Source organism: Agelaius phoeniceus, chromosome 16 (assembly GCF_051311805.1).
Source record: "Agelaius phoeniceus isolate bAgePho1 chromosome 16, bAgePho1.hap1, whole genome shotgun sequence".
In the NCBI taxonomy this organism is placed as follows: domain Eukaryota; kingdom Metazoa; phylum Chordata; class Aves; order Passeriformes; family Icteridae; genus Agelaius; species Agelaius phoeniceus.
The window spans coordinates 10,039,676-10,066,986 of NC_135280.1; the positions used below are offsets into that span (position 1 = coordinate 10,039,676).

Genomic DNA, 27,311 nt, shown 5'->3' on the forward strand with positions numbered 1-27,311 from the left:
ATTAACTTGGATGAAAACTAGTTTTTTGTCCCTGGGCTATTTTTCAGCTGGAACCCATCATCCCATTTAGTGTAACACAAAGCTGCACATCCCAGTGTGATCATGTAGCTCTAAGCAGTGTGGAACAGACAAGCATTTGTGAAAGACCAAAAGCAGGGCTGAGTTTTTGTGACAGTGCTGAGTTACTTACATGGCATCTGTGTCCAGGAATGTGTAGCTTCCACAAGGAGGCCTAATTAATATTGCAATGTCTGAAACAATAAGGAAAAAGTTAAAGTAACTTATTATACAATATTTAGCCAAGCTAAATAGACACAATAAAAGGTACACATGCTGTGAAATAGGGTTGGGGAGGTCTCTGCCTGGAGAAGAACTGCCATTACTCTTGTAGTAACCTGTCTTCTGTTTGGCAGGCTTTGTTCAGTGGTGCTTGTCACAGATGAAACATTCTAGTAACAGGTACCACTTATTTCTACCAAATCAGTGCAGCATAAGGTGGATGTTCCATTTCAAATTTCATTCTGCTAAATAACAGTGTTTATCAAAATGTGAAATGAGATACAAAATAATCCCGTTGTCCTTGTATAGCTTCACTTTGACAGGGGGATATTATGCAACTTGTTTACCCTGGGAAGAGCTGTTTATTGCAGCCAGCCTGTGGGTTTCATCAAGCAGTGAAACCACTTGACTGTAAGGCAGTTGCAGAGAACAAGGCTCTCAAGTTGAATGTTGAAAAATCTCACAGCAAAAATTTTTTTCTGATCACAGCTCACTGAAATGAGATTTCTTACTGCACATCTGGTTTTCTCTTCATAATCTCTTCTCAAGCTTCTTTAGGCAGTCCAGATCTCCAGGCTAGGTTACAGTGTGAGGGGCCAAGTTTGTTTCAAGTATTCAGTTAAGCCTTTTCAGGATGAAAATTTCTATCAGCTAATTCTAGAAGACTGTAACAAAGCATTACTGTAGACCACATTAATACTGAGGGTCCTGTGACACAACAGCCCTCTGGGATGTGACATTTCAACATTTATCCCTTTGATAATTGTAATGGTTTCTGTCAAAGTGTTCTCCTGTAAGCAGTGTGTGTATGCTCTGTATTTTATTTAGTGTGCTAATAGGAATGACAGGAAACTTCCTCTCTCATTTTTCTTTCTTGCATGTTCTGTTACTTGTTTCCCAGAAAGGGAATTCCTTATATGGTCCCTACATGTCCCTTTTTCTCTGCTTGTTTACCCCTGGTTATGAAAAGCAAACTGGTGATGTAGCATAGAAATGTTTGCATGGAGGGACAGGTTGGTCTTTTTTTCTGTTTTTCCTTCTTCTCCCAGTAAGTTACAATATGCAGAGTATACTTGGGGTATTATAACCATATGCCCGTAGTTGGGAGAATACAAACATTGCTTCAGCACTCTCAGTGATTGTAACAAAATCCATGTACCACCTATACCAGAAGAAATCTCTATTCCCTTTTCATATGGGAATGCTTTCATGTATTTTCTCCTCCTGTTGGAAAATGAATGAAATTCAGGAACCTTTACTCAGTAATGCTTTGTGTACTGTGGTTTAGCCATAAAATGTAGTGTTATTGCACTGTAGTAAATATGTTGCATGGAGGACCTTGCAATCAGTGTGGTGGATTGAATAATATTTTAAATTTACTTCATTGTTCTATATATTCAATGTTTATATGCTGAAATATCTGAAAATTCAACTTTGTTGTTAAGTCAGAGCCCCCTGTAATTTTTTGAAAGAACAAAGATTAGTCAGCTTAGTGTTTCTGAAGTTCCATCTCTAATTGCTTATAATGTTGTTAAACCTGCAAAAGATAACTGCATTTGGGTGAACTATGGACAGTTAATCTTGATTTTTTTTCTCTCTCTTTTATTCCCACCCACAGATTACCAAAGTGGCCTTGGAATACCACAAGTGTAATAAAAGCCAGGCAGCTGAGGCAGACCTTCAGCATGCAGGAGACTCTGATTCACCAGCTTTTGATTCCTCAGTGACAGATGCAGAGCTGCAGTTCTCTGAAACGTTTCCCATAGCCAAGTACCCGTGCTGTAACACGGTGGTGCTTCCACAGTGGCACTCCATCTCCAGAACTCACAATGTCTGTGAGCTCTGCGTTAACCAGACTCTCGGTGTCAAACCAGATAAAGTCCATGTGCCACACTGTAACTTTTTAGAGATAGAAGCAGCTTTGGACTCTTTCTACCTCCAGGAACATACTTTTTTTCAAGTAATATCAAATACCATAGAATGCAGCAATTTCTTAAGTTTCTATAGTCCCTTTAGCTATTACACTGCATGTTGCAGGACAGTAAACAGGCATTTTTTAAGTTTCATGAGTTCTGAGAAGACCATCTTTCAGACCCCCAAAGTAGCATTTTCTTCCCATGGGAAGAAAGATAACACTCAATTTTCTATTCCTCACATTGAGGATAGGAATTGTTTTATTCCTGACCTTAATATTAGTAGCACGAACATTACTGGTCTGAGCTGCAGGACCAACAAAACCTTGAATCTCTATCTACTGGATTCAAATCTGTTTTGGATATATGCAGAGAGACTGGGAGCATCAAGATCTACTCATCTTAAGGAATTTGCTGCCATTGTTGACCTGAAAGAGGAAGTGCACTATGTCCTGGACCAGAATCAGTCACTTGTTGGACCTACCCTGGGTACAGTATTCACTATACAAATGCTTGCATTCAGAAAATTGTATTTCCAGCAGGAATGGAAAACTTAATGCCATTTTAAAAGTGAGGCTACTTTGTGAAGTTAAGGTTGTGAAATGTAATTTATTCTATTCTATTTAGTAGTTAACCAAGTATTTATGGATGATTCTGTTGGCTAGAACAGAATCATATTCTAGGTGACATAAAAGCTAAGTTCCTTATACCATAAGTAATTTGCTTTATAAGAATTGAACCTTAAAATGTGTGATTCTTGACTGCATGCTTTGGTGGAATTGGTAAAATCTAAATTAACTTGTGTGTGGAAAAAAATTTCTGTTCATCTAAAATAACTGATTACAGAAGATGCTTGTATATTAATGGTGGTGTTGGTGTTTGCTCAGCTGTTCTGTGTTCTAAAATATCACAGAATTTTGGGAGATACTGACCACTTAGCAGCAGAGACTTCCCCATCCTCTTGTCCTCTGAAACCAACTTAAATTGCTTTAAATTTATTTTGAAAAGTGTGTCTGTTCTCAAGGTAACAGGGTAGAGCTCTGAAGTGGTTGTGGCCAAATCTGCCAATTATTGTTATTTCCTGTCTGAATTGGAGGAGAAAAAAAAAATCCAGAAAAACAAACAAGGCAAAAAAACCCCTGACAAAACAACTCAAGGATTGCAGTTTTGATTTATTTGCAAGTTTGTGAATAAGACAAAATATTCCTACCTGTGTGTACTTGGTTGTCATGCTGATGTGCAAAACTGAGTGTACCTTCAGAAAATACTGGATTTCCTAATGTTGGCTATGTAAGTAAACATGGAAGAAAATTCAGCTATTAAAATAAATGGCTCAAGAACATATATCACTATCATTCTTATAGCACCAATTACATTTCCTTTTTGCCCTAAATCTCAGTACAAAAAGATGCACAACATAGAATAAATAAATAGCCATGTTCTTATTAAGGATCACATGCAGCCCTGTATCCTGTCTGTATCCCAGCCCAGGAAAAGACTCTACAAAAACAAGCAAAAACCTCAGTGACCATAAAAGGATACTTAGGAAATATTAAGATCAGAATGAGGACGTAGAAATTTCCTTCCCCTTTGTGCTCCCAGTACTTTCTGTCTCAAACATTTTTTAGGTCACAGGATTTCCTGAGCATGATGAGGGTTTCTCTGCAGAGTAAGATTCAGTACATTGCGGTTCCATCATTTGAACATACAAAAAACTTTGGCTTCTACATATTTTTATCAATGAGTTTCTGATTTATGATTGGGTTTTGTGCTTTTTATTTTAATTCCTTAAGATTTTAACTTAATATTTCATAATATCAAAACAAATTGATGGGTGCTTAATACCCTTGTCAGATCTCAGTCTTTATAGATGGTTTCTAGAAATTCAGGAATACTTATTTTATTTTAATAATTCCCCTTTCTTTCGTTACTATTTTATCATGCTTACATATTCCAAGTCTGGAGATCTGAAAAGAAAAAAAAGCTTCTTTTGGCCTGGTGTGAGAATTAAATGCTGAATAGTAAATAAGGAACTAAATGTACTGCTGATCACATTTCAGAGATAAACTTGATGATCTGGTAGTTTGTATGTCTGTACAAAAGTGCCAGTTTTACTTGGGCCTAGTTTTTATGCTGGAAATACAAGCACAAAGTTGTTTCTCTTTGATAAAACAATTCTTTTTAATGTTTTTTCATATTTTACCTTTTTTTCTTGATTATTAAATATGCTTGTTCCTTAATGCACAGAATAATACTTCTCTATCCAAGTTGAAAAGAAGGATATTGCTGATACCTTGCAGCAATTTCGAGAATGTAGTTCAGGCTCAGAGTAGTGTAGCTGAAGGTAATTGAGGGCTTTGGGGCTTATTTTAAATTTTTACCAGTGGCTAGCTACTTGCTAAATATCTTAAAATTAAGGAGAAAGTAGAACAAAGAGGAAGGTGGTCACTGGTAGACAAAAGGGGATTGGTGATATTTGCATGGAAATAGCAGATATATAAAGGTCAAAAGAAAATAATTACAGAGAAAGTAATTAAAACTGGAAGAAAAAATGCAAATAAATGTGGAACTAAGTGGAACCTTTCAATATATATAGAAGTTTAAAAATGGAGAGGTTACTGTTTATAATTTAGCAGGTGTGTGTTTAGGAGAATAGAATGTTATTATTATGGCACATTGACACAAGATTAAAGTCCAGTGTGGCAACTGACAAGATTGTAATGAGCAAAATAAAAACAAACAGTGAAGCTTTATCCTGTTTTCACATCCGTTGTGGTTACCCAAGAGCTGATACCAAACTGTGAGAAATTAATGATGTGAAACCAGATTTCATCTGTATTTTCTCTGTAAGTTCTTCTGAATTCTAAAGCAAAAAGTGCCAAATCACGTCTGCAAAACCAAAGTAACTATTGATATGTATCAATTTCATTTCAGAGAACTTCATTAAAAATTTCAGCGTTCTCTACAGTCCCTTGAAAAGGCATCTGGTTGATGACCCTTCAGTCCATTCTGACGGAGAGCATGTGGTGACTGAAGTGAGCACGAGCACCTTCCAGCAGATCGTGTTCCTGAGTGCCAAGGTAACCGCTCGGCACAGAGCAGGGCACGCATTTTGGGGAGGGAGTGTTTCATACTGATATGCTTTCTTACTTATAACATAAAATACAGTGTTCTGCAAGAATTCAAAAGCTTTCCCATTGCATGCTATGAAAACAGATGTTATCCTGAGTACAGTTAAATTGCCTTGATTTTGTAAAGTATGTGATAGTAAGGAAAATCCATTGTCATTCGAGTCTGCAGTGAATGTCTGCATCTCCAGTTGGTTTCCAGCAGCCCCCAGCCCTGCTTTGCCAGTTAGAGGCAGAAAGCAGAAGTCTGGACATCATTTTTGCCCCCATATGAAGTGTACAGTCAATGTTAGATAAATAGGAATTTAAGATTGCAAAAGAATCTTGGGAAGTGTAGCAAACTTTGGTGCATTTTCACTTAAAGGGAATGGTCCTAAACTAAATGTCTTTTCATTTTGACTTTATGGAAAGAGAATTCCCCAATAATTTTTGTGTATTAACTCAGAGAGCAGCAGTGAATAACTTACAATAAAGTTCATTAATATTAGGAAAAAATTGCTTTCACATTTCAAGAGTTCCCATGCTAGGTGGTGTGAAAACTCCTCCTTTCTGCAGATTACCTCCAACAGATAATCAAACTCTTCTCCATTTCATTTTCCAGAATGTCTTGCTGCTGTATTACGCTCAGTGGTGTGGATTCTGTGCTTCTCTTAATCACATCTTTATTCAACTTGCTCGGCTTTTGCCTCCTGACAGTTTCACTGTGGCAAGGTAAAAAGATTCTAATTTCATCTTTCCAGAATAATTTAAGATCATTGAGGTCATCAGCCTAGAAAATAAATACTTTTTTCTCTCTACAGCCGTGCAATATAGATGTGAATGTCATCTGCTTCATTTCTCTTTGAATGCATTGTTTGTTTTCCTTTGTATATATTTGGTGGTTTTCAATCTCACTGCAGTAGTTATCCACTTTCATTAAAATTAATTTTTAAACTGTGCAATTAACCTTGAAACTTCCTAATTTCAGGCAGTGAATCCATAATTTTGTGGTGATTTGTAGCAAATAGTAATATGCTATTTGTGTGTGTGTGTGTATATATATTTGTTAGCAACATCATTTGCATCACAAACCTAAAATGGCAGTCTACATCCTATGATAAAGAAAATGAACTCTACCCCAGCCAAACCAGTTTACAGAAATATATTTATATCTATATATGCATGTGTGTAATGTACATTTTTTATATATATGTTAAGTACATATTATATGTAAAAAAACCCATTGTTTTCTTTGGTGTTTCCAGGGTTATTAATATTTCAGTGCAACTGAAACATTCTGGTTCATGTATGTGATAATAATACCTAAATACTTAAAACATCTGCTCTGATTACATCTTTATTTGATTCTGACTGAACTTACTCCAGGAGACAGCATGAGATGTAGAGAAAAAATAAATCAATTAAAAATCTGGGTTTTTATCCCCTGTTTGTATTGTGGCTTTATTGCCACAGATGTGATGCTGTTCCCAAGGCTACATTCATTCTCTTGCCTGACTTTGAAGTTCTCTCCTTTGCTCCATTATTTTCACAGCAGTATTACTGATGTGATTGTCTGTTTTATTCTATAATAATTTGTAATTAATAAGAAATTTATTTGTGAAAAGAAGCCCTAAAATTCTGAAGAAAACAGTAACAAACAGTTGAACCACGGGTTCCTTTCTACTCATAGCTTTAGGGAAAAAAGTGCCTTTAAGCATGTGCTTATCCTTGGAAGAAGCAAAATAATTTACTCCCAAAACTACCCGAGGGGACAATATTAAGAGATGTACTTGAGGAACAAATTAGGGACTAAAAATAACTTGTCTCATGTTTGGTGTGTCTGTCTCAGAAGGAAGATGTGTACACAGTGTGTGCCCTGTGTATACACAGAGAGCAACTGGGGTTTAATTGCTGCCTGAGAGCAGTTGCAGAATTGAACATTCTCTTCTAGAGAAAAACCCACACAGATATTTGTTAAACTGAGAGTCAGCAGCTTGAGTATTGGTAATTAATTCTGCTGACTCATATGCACAATGTATTTCTGGCAGAACACATTTAGACTTAATTTCACAGATACTTAAGATTTCCTTCTTCCCAATCCCTACAATGGCATTTTACAAGAAAATGCAGATTGTTCATCTGCCTGTTCTCTTCATCAGTGTGTCTTTTCCTCACAGAATTGATGTGACTCGAAATGACCTTCCCTGGGAATTTATGACCGACCGTCTCCCTACCATTTTATTTTTTCCTCATCAGAGGTAAAGTAATTCTTGTCCCTGTGGTTTTTTAACTTCTGTTTTACTGAGCTGCAGTAATTATCTGGCATCTGGTACGTGTCTTAGTAGAGAAAAAAGCCAAAGAGTAATTAATTTTTTTATGTGCATTCTTACCACATGCATATTTTAATGAAAAAAAACACCACGAAAACAACAAAATAGCCCAACCAACACTCCCAGATTTCCACCCTTCTCCCTCAAGGGCTCTTACCATCAGCAAATGGGAATTCAGTCTACTGGTACTGGGCAGCTACATACCACAAAATCTCTGAATCTCTGTCTTAAATTTTGCCATTGATGTTTTAATCCAGTACACAGTGAGTTTTGTTTATATCAGTTCTGAGCCACCCCAACTGCTCAGTTTCCTGTTTATTTTTTAGGTACTCATTTTGTCTCTGTCTCTGTAATGCTCTAGACAGTCTCTGGAGGGACAGACTGAGTACTTTTATTAAGATTATTTTTGTAATGTTCCACCTGACTTTATAAAGGTACCTTACCTCTAGTCATTGCTTTCACTCTTGCTTTCCTCTCCAGTGTTTTTTATATTTTGCTGCATGTGGGTAATCAAGAAAATTAGGATCTGATAGTATTTGTAGTACCTGTAGGACTACTAGAGTAGCCACATATTCATTTTGGATATAAAGGTGCCTCATATTAGGGCTTTTTAATGCAGCTTCTTATCCATTTGCCTTATGAGACAATTTTTGCAAATTAACTCTGTTCTCAATTTCTTTCCACCACATGCTGTTAATATTTTGTTCTGCTATTTGTTTTAAATAGCCTTTTAGCTTCTTTGATACATGCTGTGGTTTTGATCAATAAAAAATGGATGATGATGTAATAAAACATATAGTGAGTCAATTTTGATTTAGCATAGGCTATTTTTTGCCTAAATTATGTCATGATTCTTTAATCTGGGATGGGAGCCGATAGTCAGCTGAGCAAGCTGCTGATGGTAATTACAAGAGTAACTTGGTCCATCATCAGGAATCTACAGGGGAGGAGAACTCATGGTGCTCACTCTGCCAGAAATAGCTTAATCTTGATGAGCAGGAGCCTCATCTGACTGAAGTTCTTGAATTATTGATAAAAGATGGTATCTGTCTTCTACCCACTGTACAGTAAGTGGTTTTCAGTAAATGAAATGAGATGGTTTTATATCCCCCATGTTTATGAGTTGGATTTTACAGAAGGCATTTTTGAGGGAAGTGTAATTGTAAGGAAGGAACTCCCCTGTTCCAGATGCACATTGTAACCAATTCAGGACATGATGTCACACACAAGGGGACATAAAGAGTTCTCTGTGGTTTGTGTTGTACAGGAGCACCAGGAGGCTTTAGGCTTTATACTTCAATCTGGCTTTCTTGCTTTGCAATCGTTTTTGTTTGGGTTTATTCTCTGTCCTTTTTCTCACTTACATAATTAACCCATATCTGAATGTATGCTACTTACCATTACTCCAGTCATCAATTTGACAGCCAGATGGAAGCAAACTAAGCTTTTCTCCCTTGTTTTGATGGCTGCCTCAGGAAAGAGAGAATACACTGCTGACTGGCAAAGCTGGAGCAGACCCAAAGTGATAAACTATTAGCTGGCTTCCCAGTTGTCCAGGGTGAGGTGGAAGTGGCCGTGCTGCAGGAGGAAGTGAATTTGTGTTATACTGGAACATGCTGAGTGAAGGGCTGAAGGTGCAACTGGTTCAGACAGAAGAGCAAGAGCGAGTTCCAGTCTAGTCCTTAGAGGACAGTTAGCCTCACATGTGTGCACAGGGTTCACAAAGGGCAGTAATTGTAACATTTGTCACAGCTGGATGGAGCTGGTGTTTTTAGTGGCTGATAGTCTTGAGGAAGAAATTTGGTACTTGCTGTTCTTGGCCTTTCTTGGTGTAACAGTTTGTGCTGTTGTAGAAGGCAAGGAGGTTTACCTGCTCCATAGGCTGGGCTTAGTATTCACAGCTTCAGGGGGGGAAAATCACCAATAGAAACCAAGAGAAAAACCTTGTGTGGTTTGCTTCCTTCATCACCTATGACATGAAGACAAAGCAGTAAAAGGAACAAGTAAAGAGATTTATTTTTTTACAGGGCCTTATTTCTGACTAAAGTGACTTACTGTTTAAAAATAGACTGCTCCCTTGCCATGCCTTTCAGGTGCTGGAACTCACTAAGCTACTTCCAGGAAAACAGATTCAAAAGAGTGATTTCCCATTGTGTAGCTTTATATAGCTGGACTTCAATTCTAAATAATATATGTAGACTTAAGAACATTTAAACATCATCCTTCAACTTACAAATACTAATGGCACTGTACTCTGATCATACAGTGATGTTTCCCTGTGTACTTGAAGCTCATGACCCATGATCATGAATATTTCTTTTTTGAGAGTGAAATCTGTCTTCTGAGATTTAACAGAATTTTTTCTTCAAATAACCAGTCCCATGCAGAGATGCTTAAAGCACTCAGACTGGAACACAGGGAAAGTGAACACCAAAAGAAAATCTGTGTGATCTGTCTCTATTACATGAGTTTAGGTTTCTCTTAGCTGCTGTACTAACCATACTTGATAAAAAGTAAGGTATCAAGTTGGAGTTCAACAGCAGATGCTTAGGTAAAATTATGCTTAACCTTCCAGAGTACTTTACTATTCACTTGTTATGTCCTTCTAGGAAGGAGCAAAGTGTGAAGTTCCCTGAAGACTTTTCAGTTAACCTTCCTAATCTCCTGAAATTTGTTTTACATCACTCAAGTCTTTCTTCGTCAGAGCCCTGTACCAAAGAATGCCTACACAAAGAGTCAGTTCTACAGCAAGGACACATCTCACACTTGGAGAGAGAAATTCAGAAATTAAGATCAGAAATCAGTGCCCTTCATCAGGCCCATGACCAGCTTGAAGCACAGCTCTCTGAAGCCAGGAGGGAGGAACAGAGACTACAGCAGCAAAAACACACACTGGAAAAGCAGCACAAGACTCTGCAGCTCCACAGTGAGCAATTACAGGCCACATATGACCAGAAGAATCAAGAATTGTTAGAAATGGCTGAAAAGCTTCAAGAATTAGCTGATGCATCAGAAAACCTCCTTAAAGAAAATGCTTTACTGAGAATTCTGGTAGCATCAAGAGGAGGAAAGCTACATAGCAAAGATGAAATTGAAGAACCCCTTCAATCTGAGCAAACACTTCCTGAAGATAATGATATATCACTTTCAACAGCTACTGCTGCTTTAGAGGAAAAAAGGATTGATAATATTGATACCATAGAGACAGAGGACAGTAGTGGAAATAGGACAGAATAATTGCTTACACAAAGTCAAGTGATGCAGTATTGGGTAGGTATTTATGCAAATTTTATTGACATTCATTGTAAATAAAGACTTCCCCCACATGATCTAGAAAAAGAAAAATCAAATGGAATATTTTTGTATACTTGAACAACTTATTAGATACCCCCATCTTAAGAGAAGAGGAGAATGGAAAACACTTTCTGCACTTTACTATTGCACTAACTTGCAAACACCTATCCATTGAAATGAAAGATACTGGTTTGCAGGGGCAGCAGTGTGCAGCACCTCTGACTAAGGACCAGTTACTTTTCACTGGCTTTCTCTTACAGCTGCTAGGAGGGAAATCAGACCTTTGATTTATACTTTTCCATAATTTCTGAAATTTGCCCTTTACACTGCATTCTCTTTGCTGAATTAAAATAGATACTTTATCTGTGTAATCAGTAAACTTGAATGGACAAAGTCATCTTGCTACAACTGTTCTGTTCTCAAACTTCAGCACTTTGTATCACTTTTGTATACTGGTATTCTGATTGTCTGGAAACCACAAGAGCCATGTGTGAACTGTTCTCTACAGAAAACTAGAGGAAGTCTTATTGAATTAATCCTTTTTTTCTTTGCTTTTTAGAGGTCTCAAATACAGCTATATAAGTGGACTGGTCTGACTATACATGCAGGTCTCTTGAGAGCGGTATTTTAAAAAGCATGTGTCAGGGTAAGAACATTATCAGCTGTACCCCATGTGTTGTATTCAAGAGGCAACAGCAGGAGCTTTTTACTACTGACAGCATTTTTTTGCTTCAAATTACAGCTTTCAATTTTAAAAAGGCAAATGTAGCACTAACAAAGCAATTCAACATCTTAGTGTAGAAGAAGGGGACAACTTTTTGTCCTGGCCATTCTTGCCTTGCATATAGTTAAAATTCTCAAGCAAGCTTGCTAGGCCTTAAGTTATTCGATATGTACAAGTACAAGAAGCAAGTCTAATGCTTCCTCTGGAGCTGAATTAAGGCTAGGCAATTAAGTATTTAAAAACATCAGTATGCAAAGGAGGCCATGTATAAAGTAATAGAAAACAGGCCAGTGACCTCTAAGCATGTGTGCCTACATGAAGAATTTTAGAATACATAAGCTGCCAGTGGCTGCTCAGTGTTGTTCCTTCTTCTCTCCCCAAACCTGTGCAGTCCAGAACTTTCCATTTAACACCTTTTTACAGTTCCTATAGCTGAACTCCAGCACAGAGCAGGAAATGTGTTGTTCTCTGGAAAGACTCGGCCATTGCTTGCTAAAAACTGCTACAAACTGACCAGCAATAACCCTTGCCCCTGTCAACAGTAGAAAAGACTGAAACTTCTCCTGTTGTAATACAGTTATACTACAATCAAAAGTTATATACAAGATGCATTAACTGAATTCTACAGTTGTCTGGCTGCATGTATTACAAAATGCCTTTTTGTAACAGGCTGGTAACATACACCCTAAGTACACAAACCATGGTTCTAGGAAGAATTTATACTAGTTACACTTAAGCCAGTTTTGCTAAGTAACCACTTAAGCAGTTTCAGCACACAGACCTATGGAAGACAGAAGCCTGCTCTACTGCCATTTCAAACACCTGGAAACCATCTGGACTTTCCCTGAGGGTTCAGTATCCATCATAAGTTCCCAGGCTGGAACCCATCAAAATGGCAGTTTCCTTGCAGTAACTATATAGAGAACTTAGTTCTAGCAGCCAAAAGTGTAACCAACATAGCTGCAGCTAAAGCAACTTTGCCTTTCTTGCTCCTGTGTTTCCTACTTCAGCACATTACTAAAGGCTTATCCCTTCTTCTTAAATGAAGTACTCTGCATCAGTCCAATAAACTGTTCAGAGGAGGAGTTCTGGCTGCACACTCCATCTAGTAGCAGAAGCAAGCTGTAACTGCAGATCTGGTTTGGAAGGTCTGGAGTCCCATCCATGGTAGTGGTTCAGGAGTCCCTGTGTATTATATACAGTTGCATCATATGCTGCAGAACACAAAGAAGTCTCTGGCAGCCTATTTACAGTTAGTTCACAGTTGTAAAGTAGCTCACATTACAGGAGTAGCTCCATCAAAATAGGCTCAGCTAAACATTCAAGTAACAAAGAACAGTAGTAGTCTCTTCACACCAGTATAGCACTGTGCCCATTGCCGGCAATGGACATTACACCAGGCCAGTCATCTCCTGCCACAGAGGAATTAGGATACACAGCTGATGCAAAGTGCAACTTCTCAGTGCATGCAGTTGCAACCAAAGCTTATTTAATTCTCATCAGGATGTTTTCTGATGAGTACTGTGCACAAGCCCAGGTTCTTCACAGTATTGAGATGCTTCTGCTGGTTACACATCATGAGCACAGCCCATCTGCAGTTGTTGCTCTGAGTTAGCTGTGTACTTCTGGGCCATTTGGAGTTAGCTTAGCTTTCCTCTCCACACAGGGTCCTTTAGCAGAGTACTGCACCAGCAGAAAGGGCTCTTTGGTTTCTCCCTCACCCACAATGCTTTCCTCATCCTCAGACTGGCTGAGCTTCTGCAGGCGCAGGTAGCACCAGCAGCCCAGAATCAGAGCTCCCAGAGCCGCAATAGCGATCAGGGTAACGATGACAGTCACCACTCCCGTGCTGGGGCTGTGATCTGTGATGGACATGGCCAACAGTTCAGGCTCTGCTCTTCTTCAGGAGATTTTTCTGTCCTCACTATCAGTCTTGATGCATCTTCAAACTCCTGCAGGATTAAAAATAAATAATGAATTTGTGCAGATTTACTGCACTCAGCAAGATTATATTTATGGCTGGTATTGTCCACAAGGGCATGTGATCCTCTTGCACTGCAGTGCTTTGTGCTGCTCAGTCACAGAATCACAGAACCATGTTTTGGCTCCTGATATGCTTGAGATAGCACATGGTCAACCTACTAAGAGGTAACAATTTTCACAAGGAGGTACAAGACAAGACTGAAAGCTCTATGGAATTATAGTTTAGCACAGGGAGATTTAAGACTGTTCATACAAATGCTGTATCACAAATCTGTGACAAGGTAGCAATTCAGCTGCCTTTAGTTTTCCTCAAGGAATACTACAGAAATAGTACATTTGAGTGTCTGGCCTTTTTTAAAATCTAATTTACAAACATCCTTCTTATATACTAACAGTTCCAGGACTGGTAAGCTAATTGTCAAGATAATTGCAGTGCTAATGCATTACTATAAGTCTGTCCATAACACTGGTCTGCTTACAAGGGCTGGGTACATGGTAATTAATTGTTTGTTCATTGAGCACATAAAACAGTTGTTGCTATTTTCATAAAAAGCAGGTAGAGCTGTATTTAAAACTAACAAAGCACAATGGAAGATTCTGCTCCTCTTAGTGCCTTTAAAACCACAAGAGAAACATAGTCCATGAGGACCACAACTGGAATTGGAAGAGAGGCAGCAGCAGGAAACTGGAAGAGCTCCAAGACTTCCTCACTTTGCTGTAGTGTGAGCAGTAAAAAATATACAGGTAATGTCTTTAGCTACTTCTTCCAAATTCACAACCCTATTTTTAAAAGTCATGTGAGCCTTGTCTTTAGTTTCAAAGTTACTGTTTACAAAGGTGACAGCTTCACTTTCCTTCCTTCAACTAGGACATAAAAGTTAATGAATGAATAACTTTGCTTCTTTCCTACTACCCTAGCTCTTTAACAAAACACAAACTCGTGCAAGACTATAGTAGAGACCAGAGCCAGTCCTAGAACATCTCTTACCTCTGTACTACTGTAAAAATCAGGTTAGGGCTCAATGCTGCCATTTCAGGTCCAAAAGGTGCAGTCCTTAGAGGCTCTAAGGCCAGCTCCAAGTGCTCACGTGCCTTTCTCTGGACCTGTACCCACTGACTGGCAGTAACAGCAGTTTCTTCTGGCTGCCAGTCCATTGAGGGTCACACACACTTATCCAGGAAAGGCTCCTCACCATCACTGCTGCAGTCTCAGCTGCAAGTACAGCATCTTCACACAAAAACCCCTCAGAAGGAGTCAGTCTTAACCCACCCTACCCAGGACCACTGGGTTACAGTGAGTGTCACCCACCTGCATTTCAACACGAGTCAAGGCGATTACAGTGCAGGATCCTTACCAAGACAGCTCAAACCAGAGACCAAGTTTGCTCCTTGATGTGTCATGGAATAACAGAGCCATGTGCATCACCATTTCAACAAGGACACCACTACAGAGTTTAACACGTGCCATTAGAATCCAGTGTCACATAGCTTGCAGACACTCTGGTTACATTTCCAGCCCTGTAAACTACAGCAATCAATAGCTTGTAGTGGATCTGATACAACCAGCCAAGTTCTGCAGACCCAGTTTTGCCTAAGTAAAAAACCAAACCTGACCACACCACACACCCTCAGCAGGGCTGTGTGCCCACTGCAGCCAGAGAATTCTATGATTTGCAATAATCACCTTGGTTCTGCAATGCTTATTCAACACAGGGTGATCAGCTGAGGGTGATTAAGAGTGACTTTCATGTAGTTCATTTTCCTCAGGGCATGTCTGAAGAGCAGCACTGTTTGATCCAGCCAAAACAGTACAGCATCAGCATAAAAGATAGTTTACCTTGCTTCACATGCAGACACTGCACAGCCACACTGAGGCTTCTTTTGCAGCTTGCACTATTATGACCACCTACTGTTCCTCTACAGCAGTTTGGATCAGCATATAGCCCTTACATGAAGCAGTTACTGTCACCTAGAAAATAGTTTTTCATAGTGGAAACTATTGCAGATGCTCCCCGTCCACCAGTCTTTGAGTAGACAGCATCAACTATATCAAGTATGAAACTGTTCACATCACCAGCCTCTCTATCACCAGGATTTTCTGGCAATCTTGTTTCAGGATGCACAAGATTGATTTATGATGACTTGACAATTTTGAGTCCAACACAGCAACTTACAGATTCCTCTTAAAGATCTTTCTTGGCCAAATCCATAGGTTACCTTTAAAATTCCACATGTTTTCTATTTGATTGAGAATTCAAAGAACTTCACCTCTCAATGACAAAGTGCAGGCATCCTGCACAGATATCACAAACAACTAGTTTGTAGTTAGTAGTGTGTGACAGTAGCTTTAGATAGTTTGGAAGCTATAGTGTTGTTGCTAGCTCACACTTCTATTTTTCTGGCTTTAGGTCATTGTACAGCTAGAACTAAAGCTCTCCTGCAGTCTTAGTTCTACCCTGAGCACAGTACATTTGCATGTTGTAACTATATCAGCAAGAACTTTCAGAGAAGCCTTGGCATTGTGTTGTTTTCTGGACACACAACTCCAGCCTTGCTGTTCTTTCCACCAGCAACTAAGTGGAATCCAGATTAAGCTGTCTCTGTACTCCCCTTCTTCATAGGGGAAATACTGCATTTTGTAGATCCCCTTGAAGTGATTTAAAGGCCACAAATTGTTCAGACTCACTTTCCCCTCAAAGCCTACCTGAGCTAAAAGCCCCTATGAGCATACAAGGAGCAGCACTGCCTTTGTTCATCACTTTTACTGGAAGATATTAGAGGCTGTAAATTCCTGATCTTCAAAGGGATTGCCATCACCATCCATATATTTGGTGGCACTTGTAGAGCTACGTCCCTTCCCACCACACTTGCTGTCAAATCAAGCATCTAAGCATATTTACTCATTAGCAAGATTAGTCAGATGACTGGTGTGAACTGCAAATAGCCTATTTTAGTTCTTACAGCAATCAAGCAGTGAAAACATCAGCTAGAAATCATTTTTCCATAATTAACTTGCTTTTCTTTTTTGCCTAATACCAGCTTCTACTCAGAAATTCATTTGTGAATTTTTATTATCCAATTCAGAAGCTGTAACTAAAGGACAAACAGAAAGGCAGTCTGAACTGCAGAAGGCTGCTAGGGGACAAATGCAGTGCAGGACTGAAATTAGTTCCTAAACCAAGTTTTTCATTATTACAGGTATTATGCTACTAAGGTCACTATTTTTAATGCCCACAGGCATGTTTCACTGCTACCATTCAAGCCAAAGCTGTAGGGAGAGGCTTCAAAAGCAAGTTTACTATAGTTCACTAGATATACTGAAGTCCTCATCAAGCAGTTATGTTCAAGGTTCAAGTATTAAGTATTTTGCCTTTTTTGGGGGGGGTGGGGAGGTGTCAGGGAGAGGAGGAGGTGGGAACTACTGTATTACAGTATTCCACCTAAAGTAAGTTAAATGGGCCACAGTAAAGAAGTGAAAATAAAACTATAAAAGTGACCTTCAGCTTAATTTTCTTCAAAAAAAAAATCTGAACTGTTTCCTTAAAAAGCCTCCAACAACAGCTTCTAAATCAACATGCTTCTAGTTGTGAAAAATGCTTTCTCCTGCTTCTCTAGTAAAATCCCTTTTGAGGAATGCTGCATACTCATCACAGTAACACCCTTCTTGCCAATGGAAGACAAGGGGAGAACACACTGGGAAGATCAGTGCTGTACATTTACCACTGGCACACAAGTGTGTATGGCACCCACACTACCCACAGAATGCAAGGCTTTTAAAATACAGGAGTGCTCAGGCTTCACCACTTGCACATAAAAAAATGCCATCACTGTTATTCTTCATTAACTCCAGTTAATACCACCTTGTGATAATGCCAAGTTACCTTGCACAAGCTGGGGCTTGGCCAGAGGCTATTTTAGAAGCAGGGAGCTGTTTAGTAGAAGGTTTCAATGCAAATCATCTGTTCCCACCCTTAGTATAGTTTTGATGAGGAATAGAAGAACAGAGCTTTTCTGTGGCTAATTAGCTGTGGACAGAATTCCAAGAACTTAGCATTCAGGCAATTGTTAGAACAAAAGCCAATACCTAACAGCATTAGCTGGAACAGCAGTTAGTTCCCACATGAGGTGTAGTGGTACCTAAAGCATAATCAAGATTCACTTTTAAAGCTGTGCACCAAGCTAAACCACACAGAAGTTGGTAGTTTACAGAAGACAGCAAGATGGAGAGATGAGAGAGCAGTAGTCTAAGATGTTTTACAGACATGACAAGTTGAAAGAGCAGACAGACTTTCTCAGCAGCACAGTAAGTGGAGGAGGTTTATGCTGTAACTGCCTGTCAGGCAAGTCAGCCAGTTAATGCAGAACTGGAAACAGGCTTACAGTGTTAAAACCATGGTGACTTCAGAGGCAATTGCATGGCTAGCAAAACATCTGTCAGTGTCACAGCCACATGGTGCTCTAATGAAAAGTCTGTCCTGACATGGTAAGAGTCACTTATGACATTCCATTACCAGAAGTACTATGTTGCATATATCCCCTGGCAAAGCTTAATCCTTGATATATTAGAAAAATTACTGAGATGCCAACATTAAGTTTGCTGATAAACACAAGTTTTTTTTATTTAGATTCAAGGTAGCTCTCCAAATATATCATTTTGGGTTTTTTTTTTAATGGCTTTGCGTAACAGCAGGTACACACAGCACCTGATGTTTCTGACAGTCAAACTATTTTTATACACAGCTCAAATCTTTAGACAGCAAGTATGCCAGGAGTCAGTCACATACCTGCAGGAAGCAGCTCTGGCTAGGAGTCCTCTACACACACAGTTTCTGAATCACCTTATTAAAGGCGAAGGTCACACTGGTTTTGGATCTTGTCTGGCAAGTCTTCCTTCTTGTTCTTCCCCTGTGGAGAGTGATCACATTGGTCTCTAGCTGCTCTGCATCCTGAGTGCCTTTCACTTTTAGCTTTCCAGTGACATAATCATGTTTAACTACTAGCCAGTCTGGCACTGCTGTCAGGGAAAGATCCCTTACTGTTTCACCTACCTGCTAATCAAGGTAACAGTCTCACAAGTGGTTTCAAGTTCTTTAGGTTTATTCAAAAGCAGTATCTACTGACAAATGTAATGTCTACACCTACACTTGTGTCAGGAAAAGGAAGAGCACGAGATGCCACGGTACACTGCAGATACTCAGAGGAAGGAACAAGACTCAGTTTGAGCAACTTGCGTTACCGAAAACTCCCGGACTGTCACTACAAAGGTCGCTTTGGACATAACCCTTCAGCACGTACCGAACTCCTCGCACTGGACGAGCAGGGACGAGCCTGTCCAGTCGAGAGGAGCCCGGCGCCCACCCCGAGCAGGCGCCGACGATCCGTGAGGCATCGCCTTGTGACTGCAGCACGGCAGGGCGGCTGCAAAGCGCCGGGAGACGGGGCCGAGCCCCGGGCCGGGGGAGCCCCTAGGCACCCACGGGGCCCACGCGAGGCCTGCGGGGCGCTCAGCACCGCTCGGAACCCGGTAGGGCCGGGCGCGGACACAAAGAGCGAGAAGGGGCGGCCCCGGCCCAGGGCGGGGGAACTCGGGGGGAACTCTGGCGGCCCCAACCCCGGCGCGGGTCCCTGCCCGCTTCACCAACCCCCCGCCCCGGCTCACAGCACGGCGATCCCGCCCACCCCCGCCCCGCAAGGAACCGAGCCGCGCCTCCCCCCGCCCCCGGATCGTTCGCCCGCGGTCACCATCCCGCCGCAGCCCAAGGCACCCACCAGCCTCGCCGCGGCCGCGGCAGCTCCTTCCCCGCCCGCGCCTCCGCCTTATAGCGGGGGCCGGGCGGCGCCGCGCGGCACCAATCGGGGCCCGGGCAGCAACAGCTGACGGGCGGAGCGCCCGCGGCCCTTCCCTCCCTTTCCGTGACAGCCGCGGCGGGTCCCGCCCCGCGCCGCGAGGGGTGAGAATGGAATCACAGAAGAGAATCGCGGAGTCGGAGAATCATCGAGGTTGGAAAAGATCTTTAATACCGTCTAGTCGAACCGTCAATCCAGCACCATCAGAATCACCCCAAAATCTCTAAACCACATCAGCCAGCGCCACGTCCAGACGCCTCTTCCTCTTAAACATCACCGGGGATAGTACCGCCACCACCGCCCTGGGCAACCTGTTCCATTGCCTGGCTACCCGAACAGCCGCCGTCTCAGCTTAAAGCCATTTCCTCTGGTCCCCTCACTGTGGGCACGGCAGAAGAGACCGGCCCCCAGCCCACTACAACCTCCTGTCAGGCAGTTGTAGAGAGTGATGAGGTCCACCCGGAGCCTCGTCAGGACTAAACAAACCCAGCTCCCTCAACCACTTTCCACAGGACATGTTTTCTAGACGTTGCTTGGCGGGTCTCGGCGCCGCCGGCCCTTGGAAGGCTGAAGGGCTCCCTTGAAGGGTCGCGCTCCTTCCCCTCGCCGCCTCAGTCCTGAGCCCCGCACGCCGAGGGCGTGAGGCACAGCCACCCCCGCCAGGGACTGAGGGCGTCGGACGTCGCTGACCAGCCCCAGCGCTCTTCTCGCCAGCCCCGCCGGCCTAAAAGCCCTCTGACACCTCTGGGACCCCGCAAGAGGCGCCTTCTGGTTTCACCGGGCAGCAGCTGGACAGGGGCGCTGTTAGCGGAGGCCACGCCTGAGCCGCCGCGGTGTTGGTGGCACTGAGGGCCCCGCCGGGCCCGGCCAGCCCTTCCGTGACCCCGAGCAGGCAGCGCCGGCCTCCCTGAGGGCGTCTGCCTCAAACTTACAGAAAGGTCGCATTCCCTCTATACCAATTTTACTTGGAAATTCATGCCACGGAGCTGCAGTTCGGAAGTTGCCCAATACAGGGATTTGTCACCCTTCGGCTGAAGTTAGTCGTTACTGGAGTAGAAAAGAATATCGCGACTCCTCTGATGTGGTATAGTTACTGGTAACAGAGATCCCAACTTGTCTGCGGCTCATCTGAAATCTGGCAGAATGAGTTTTGAGGGAATAGACTGTGACAGAAGATCAAGTTTGGAAGTCACAATGACTTACAGAAAAACTTGTTTTACAACACAGTTTATATCGTGGTTTAACCCCAGTCAGCAAACAAGCTTCCCATTAGCAGGATGGGGGAAAGAATCAGATGACTACATTTTATTATTCACTTTTAATTATCAACCCTGCTTTCAAGGAAGATCCAAAATATAGCCCTACACCAGCTACTATGAAGAAAACTCACTCTATTCTAATCAAAACCAGCATAACTGCAAAATTTTCTATGGGGTAAGATTAATATCCTTTCTTAAATGCAGTCTCCACCATAAGCATGAAACAAGGTGTGTGGTCTCTTTCCATTCTCATTCAGTGGAAAGCTAAATATGGCCCAGTACCCCCACGGATGTCTCACCTCCTCTACTTGCTCTCTAAGCCATCCAGACACAAGTCATCTTTTGCCTGCCCCCTTACATATGTTGGTGTGTCAGGAGACCTTCCTAAGATGACAGATAACTCTGGACTGCTCTCAAATCCTATCTAGCCAGTTTATAGCATTACCAGAGCAGCTGTTTCATGGTACACTCTGCCCCAAGCACACCATCCTTTATTTTGGTTAATCAAAAATGTGTGGTGGCATGGAATATCTGAGATACCACAGCCAGTTAAGAACATTTTTATAGAAGTCATTGTTTAATGTAAGATTAACAGTTTAAGCCTTGGATCTACTAAGTGTAGTGCAGCATCAGTTTCTACTGTCTTTATGACTCAACTCCCATAGAAAAGATGATAAAACACTACTAAACCTTAAAAGCTCATAATCTTTTTTGAAAGAAGTGTAAGAGTAAGCACAAACACTGTTTACTTCCACTAGCAGTAGCTAATGGTCTGAATAGTCTGGCAAAGGACTATTGGCCATGGCTGTAACCTTCTGTGAGGGGAGCAGATGCAGAGGTAGCCTTTGGGCCAGTAATTTAATAAGATATCTAAATCTCATTTTGATACTTGAATCTCCCTGTGATTCCTGTGTCACTTACATAACCATGGGTGGAGTCTCCACTGTCCATAAGTGTCCCAATCCATTTCAGGGAGAAGGGTCATGCCCTTTTGTACAAAAACCATGAATGCAATTACCACAAAGCTGACTGGTGGAAGCCATCCAATAATAGCACAGCCTTAAGAGAAGAAGACTGGCAATCTTTTTTGGTATAATTTGAAAACTTTTTGCCTTTGAGAAAGTTTTAATAGTCATTTTGTATCTCATATTTAGTAAATGTCACGGAGAACAAAGTGGGTTCATTCACATCAGTTTCTTATCTTTGGAAATGAGCTGCTTGCTCTGTGCAGGCTTGGATGGGAAATTTCCAGTCTGTTGTGGGGAAAGTACAGGGCTGTTAATCCTTCAAAACTGCTTTAAAAGCTCCTCTTAGTTCCCACCTTCACCCATCCCCAGTTAACACTTAAGGCTTTTAGCAGGGGCAAGGGTCCAATGATCTCAGATCCACACATGGGGAGCAAAGAACCACTGTGTGCTTCACCAGGAGCTGCTGAAGCAGACTCAGTTAAAGCCATTGAGTAATATGGTTTTCAGCTGTGCTAAGGATGAGGAATTAAGAGTTTTCTCTCATTTATTTACTGTTGCTCCTTAGCTGTGCACAAGTAATGTACAACTGTAAACATGCAACATGCTACTACAGGAGATATTTTTCTCTTCCTTGGAGAAGAATTACAAGTTTATCACTACAGTTTCTTCCTCAATATTCTTAACTTACATAAAGAGATTTGACAATTTTCCAAATTTATGCAGTCATTTAAAGCACACACTTCTGCTTTGATGTTTTCATATCACAAGCACTCAAGAGTTTAAACCATTACATGTACTTATAAATTTCACTGGGATTATCCACAGAACAATTCTGGGGTCACTTTTGGTTGCCACTGTGACAGCTACTCTGACTCAAGCATAGTTTCCAGCAGTGTTGATTTTAAGTGTTACTAGTTATAGAGATTCTTTTGTTTCTCTTCAGGGACTATACCACTGTCATAGAAGTAAATGACTAAGTTATGATATGCCTGTATATTTTTTTTGTTAGAAATAAATTGTTTCCATTGTTGCAAATTTACATCACACACTCCTTGTCTGCTAATGTGGCTATTTTAAAAGTACTTGTTTTTGGAGTTTCCTTCTGTCAGTTATATCCTGTCCCTCTAAGTGTAATCTTTGTATATTCATTATGCTTAAATTTTGAACAATTACTGTCAATATTTGTTCCTTTAATTAGGGGCATATGTTGTATTACTTCTGAGATGGTGGCCAGTAAAATAAATAATCTATTTCTACTCCCTCTATTTCCACTGGGAAAGACAGAGAAGATGCAGCAGATGCATATTACACCTAAAATATCTGTTCCACTTCCTGTTGTTCTGTAGCACTCCTTGGTGCAAAATGTGTTCAGTAATCATTGTGCACTCTAGAAGGTTTATCAGGGAAAGAGACCACACAGAACAGCTTTGCAGGTCTGTAGGGGGATTGTTAAAAAGGACAAACTGCTGCTGTCTGTATTTGAGGAGGTGTAAATAACATCTTGCACCTTTGCTTACAGGTCACTGGAGAGCACCTACACAGAAAATGGGACCAAGCTGACCCTCTCCAGCAACTTGAGCAGGTTTTATATTTTCTTATTTCACCTCGAAAAAAAAAATGCACGAGAAATTATTAATCCAGCTCTGTGCATGAAGAGAAATGAAAGTATATGAAGAGTTTGTATGGGTCAAAGTTTAATTATTTTTAAGTTTTTCAAAACCTCAGGGTAATACTAAACCAGGATTTAGTATTTAGATCCTCTACCAGAGCATGCTGTACATGCCCCCAAATATTTTCTTGCATTTTTCTGCTGTGGAACCCTAGCAGCTTTCCTTAGCCTTCTGCTTAAGAAAGCATCTGTTGGGTTTTTTACTCAGCTATTTGTAATTATGGGTATGACTCGTGAAGTGGAAAAGCACTTTTCAGATTAGTGTGAGAACAGACTCACTGTATATCTGAAGAGTAGAATCAATCCACGTCTGCATTCGTGCTAGGAACACCTACCACACCTATTTAAAAGAAAAGCCTCAAAAGATAGATAGTTTTTATATGACACCATAATTGAATGATGCATTCTCTAATTCTGATTAGTGCTGTAAGTGGTACTCATGATGAGAGACTGTGAATCCAGGCCAGGAAAAATGGATTGTTTAAAAGCCATCTGAGCATAAGCTTTAATTTAGGATTCTGAAGGCTGTAGCCCTTTTTTGGCATAGAACCTAAGTTGGGACAAGAGGTGTTTCTGCTTGGATGCTTTGCATTCTGCCCTGAAAATACAGCTTTTATATGTAACTCCATAGATGATAAAAGGTGAAAATAGTTCTATACATCATATTCTCAATGAAAAGGATAATCTTTATTTTGCTGCAGGACTAGGAGATAGCTGCAGCTTCCATGGCTTCAAAATATGTAAAAATATGAATTTGCTGTGTTGAACATCTTAGTCTCATGCTTTGGAGGCTGTTTTTGTACTTGAAAACTGATGAGCAAGGTACAAAGCATTTCCTTTGTGCAGCAGTTATTTCTAAAGCTCTCTGCCAGAGTTGTGAAGCCCACTGAGAAAAGGCATCTGGTGAGAGTGCCAGCATCTCAGGCTCACTCCATGGATCTGGGTGCAGTCAGCTCCCCATCCCTCCAGGTTATTCCTTAGCATCCAGCAATCATTTAAAAACATGTTATTTTAAACTTGAGAACAGACAGGTTTTAGCAAAATCAAATGTTGCTCTGTAATTAGGCTGCAGGCCCAATCTGTAGGAGACAGGAGAGGGGATGGTTTCCTAGTTAAGAGATTTGGCAGTGTAACAAACTTCACTTCACAGGAAGAGTGTTTGCTTGGCACTATAGGTAATGCTGAAAAACAGATTCCTTGATATGCATTTGGACAGCACATTTGTTAGAGTGGTTCAGCATTTCCTTCAATTTAACTTTGCCACAAAGAGATTTACAACAAGGCTATTCCATGTTGCAAGACTGGAAGCAGAGGCTAAAAGTTTTTATTTTCATTCCTTCTCTCATCCATGGATAAAACCCCACATATTTTATGTTCCTGTGTGCAGCAGCCTTTTCCTACTCTGGATGAACTTAGAATGCTCTTATTTCCTTCTGTCATCAGTAGTGTGGCCCAGAATATGTTTTTCCTTTGGCAAAGCAGTCTCTTAGAAGAAACAGTCTGCAATCAGCTTCTGACTGGTTTCTTAGTAGGAAGCTGAACAGCTGCAAAAATGGAAGATTAGATAAGCACAAGCTTAGGAACCTTCATAGCCTGCAGATAGTCCAGAGGAGCAGGGACCAAAATATAAAAGTTGTCTTTAAAAATGGCATTGCTAACCATTATGTGTGTTGTTGGATTTTTTGTTTTCTTTATTTTATGAAGAAACATTTAATGAAAAATTGAGTGATTTAGTGACTTTCTGGAAGAGTTGGGCACATGAACTAGTTTTATTAAGTAACTTCTTTCTTCCAGGTATTAAAAATCCAATTGTAAAGAAGTCTTTAGTGTTTCTGTATGGATCTTGTTAGACCTTGGCCGATTTACAGACATGGATAAGTAAGTACTCTATCCTGTACATTGGAACTGAAGCTTTCTTTTTCAAGTTTACCATTTTAAGTGAATTTGATCAAATAAACAAAAAGTGCCTCTGAACATTACCAGATTTTTAGCCCTCTCCTTGTTTACTGCTTCCCCTACTGGAGCCATATTTCCTGTCTTCAAGACATGTATTGGATGTGTTAGCTGGGAAAACCCAAAGAAAATCTGTTCAGGTTGCAAATTTGAGTGTTTACAACATTCAGATTGGAGTAGGATTGTTTTGAGACTGAGTAGGGAAACGTTTAGTAACTTCTTGACAGTCTTATTAGACTTTATCACCATAGTCCTGCTTTTTACAGCAAGTGCTTCCTGAAACAGTGTAAGAGCAGTGACACAAATCAGTGTCCCCCAGTGCATTGCATTTACTGTGACAGATTGCATTGCAGTGAAACATCTCTCCAGATAAAGCCAGGTTTGAACCTTCCCTACTGTAGCAAAGAGAAAAAGAAATCCCTTGTTATCTCAACATTTGTGCCAATTTGCCTGACTTAGCTTTGAATTTTAGGAGCACTTCTGCAAACAAATCACAGTAAACAGCTCAAACTGGAAGTGTCAGCTCTTGGGGAGACCAGAAAACACTACATGGCTGATACCTACAGAATAGAAATCTAATGAAACATTTGCTTCTGCACTTTAGGATGAACTGCCTGGTGCTGGGAGAGAAGGTGGGGATGGTTTAGAGACAAAATGGGGGGTTTGAGGGATGTAAAAAGGGAAGATGGAAATAATCTGAAAAACTAAACCCAAACTGACAAATCAACTCAGACAGCTTCATCTAGTCTCTTGATAACTCTGGTCATCATTTTTTTCTGCAAGTTTCCTGATAAATTTTGCCTGGATGTTGTTTACACCTCCTGTTTTCCTGGGAGTAAACACAGCCTATGAAACCAGGATAGGAATATTGCACCAGAGCAATCAGAACATTTAATATAAGCAATATTTAACACATGAAGGAGCTGTTTTATCTACTACTAGGGAAGACTATTACAGCAGTCTGATTATGAGTAATTGTTTGAGTTGCAATTAAGATCTTCAGATTAATTTCCTGAATACCAGCAATTACTCACTATACTGCAGGCTGAGCCATAAACTGTTCTGATGGTGCTGTTTAAAGGCATTCACTCTCCTTCAGATTCCTGCAACTTAATCTATCTGTAACTTTCCCCTCTTCCATTTACTTCCATTGTTTCAAGTGTCAAGTAAAGATTTTTTTCTCTTCATTAGGATTAGGTGTACTCTCCCTATCAATATCTGCAGCTGGACATAATTTGGGTTGATTCTGCTACAGTAGCTGCATTATGCTGTGTCAAATCCTAAATGTCAGAGTATGTGCTTTTTGCTACATTTTAATTGTTGGTAGCATTCTGTGACCAGTTTAGACAGGAGTAGCAGAGATGAAGAGGGTATGAAATGGAAATTTGCAGGGTAGAGAATGCACTGGTCACTGTGTGAGGATCACATCTGAAGAAGGCCACAAAGCTGCAAGGATCCGAGTTCAGGGTGTGCATCCTGGGGGAGTACCACAGCTAGCAATATATGCAAATCCTTAGGCAAGGGGGAGTTCAAGACCAAGGAATTCGAGGTGTTAACTCTGCATGGTGAGCAGTGCACAAGAAGTGCATTGGTGCTTGAGCAGTTTGCAAGTAAAATTTTACATCCTTGTTTCATCAGCTCCGATGCCTATTTGAGCAGTGCTAAGTCCCTCCTGGGAGGGCAGAGTTATGAGGGCCTGTAAACTGTGGAAGGATCAGAACTGCCTTTTCTCTAGTGACCTGACTGTTTTGTTGACTCAGCTTTTAGAAAATTCTGGTTTTATAATTTTTTATCCTGAGAAATGTGGGTTAAGTTGTATATGTCAAAAGTTCAGTATAAATATGATTTTTGTGGTGCTTTTGTTTGGAATAGCTCTAGTTTTAGAAAACTTTATTGCAGAATTTATGCAGTGCTAAAGCTGTTCCTACAAAACAGTTTACAGGAGCTGTCAGCATCAGATGTTTTCTAGGCACTACATTTGCCAC

General features: G+C 40.7%; 3 protein-coding genes across 5 annotated transcripts in view; 2 read left to right on the forward strand and 1 right to left on the reverse strand.

Moving 5' to 3' along the window:
• TXNDC11 (thioredoxin domain containing 11) overlaps positions 1 to 11,320 on the forward strand; it is a 28,107-nt gene extending 16,787 nt beyond the window's left edge. For both annotated transcript variants that reach the window (XM_054643893.2, XM_077186654.1), the window contains 5 exons: positions 1,898 to 2,681; positions 5,127 to 5,272; positions 5,922 to 6,031; positions 7,477 to 7,557; positions 10,239 to 11,320. In XM_054643893.2, coding sequence (XP_054499868.2) covers positions 1,898 to 2,681; positions 5,127 to 5,272; positions 5,922 to 6,031; positions 7,477 to 7,557; positions 10,239 to 10,866 — 1,749 coding nt within the window. In that variant the 3' untranslated portion in view covers positions 10,867 to 11,320. The remainder of the gene's footprint in view (positions 1 to 1,897; positions 2,682 to 5,126; positions 5,273 to 5,921; positions 6,032 to 7,476; positions 7,558 to 10,238) is intronic.
• On the reverse strand, positions 10,896 to 19,528 carry SNN (stannin). 2 transcript variants are annotated; one of them, XM_054643894.2, is made up of 3 exons: positions 19,400 to 19,528; positions 18,415 to 18,535; positions 10,896 to 13,599 (listed from the first exon to the last, which is right to left on the reverse strand). In XM_054643894.2, exon 3 carries the CDS (start codon positions 13,520 to 13,522, stop codon positions 13,259 to 13,261), a length of 264 nt encoding a protein of 87 aa, XP_054499869.1. In that variant the 5' UTR covers positions 13,523 to 13,599; positions 18,415 to 18,535; positions 19,400 to 19,528; the 3' UTR covers positions 10,896 to 13,258. The 2 variants fall into 2 exon arrangements, with proteins under 2 accessions (XP_054499869.1, XP_077042771.1); XM_077186656.1 differs by lacking the exon at positions 19,400 to 19,528 and adding an exon at positions 18,926 to 19,222.
• A 42-nt stretch (positions 19,529 to 19,570) lies between these two features.
• LITAF (lipopolysaccharide induced TNF factor) overlaps positions 19,571 to 27,311 on the forward strand; it is a 46,380-nt gene continuing 38,639 nt past the window's right edge. The window contains exons 1-3 of the mRNA XM_077186655.1: positions 19,571 to 20,911; positions 23,224 to 23,286; positions 25,168 to 25,251. The gene's annotated coding sequence lies outside the window, so the exon portion shown is untranslated. The remainder of the gene's footprint in view (positions 20,912 to 23,223; positions 23,287 to 25,167; positions 25,252 to 27,311) is intronic.

Excerpts from the sequence above, each read along its gene's own strand:
- SNN (XM_054643894.2), bottom strand. The coding sequence starts at position 13,522 with ATGTCCATCACAGATCACAGCCCCAGCACGGGAGTGGTGACTGTCATC.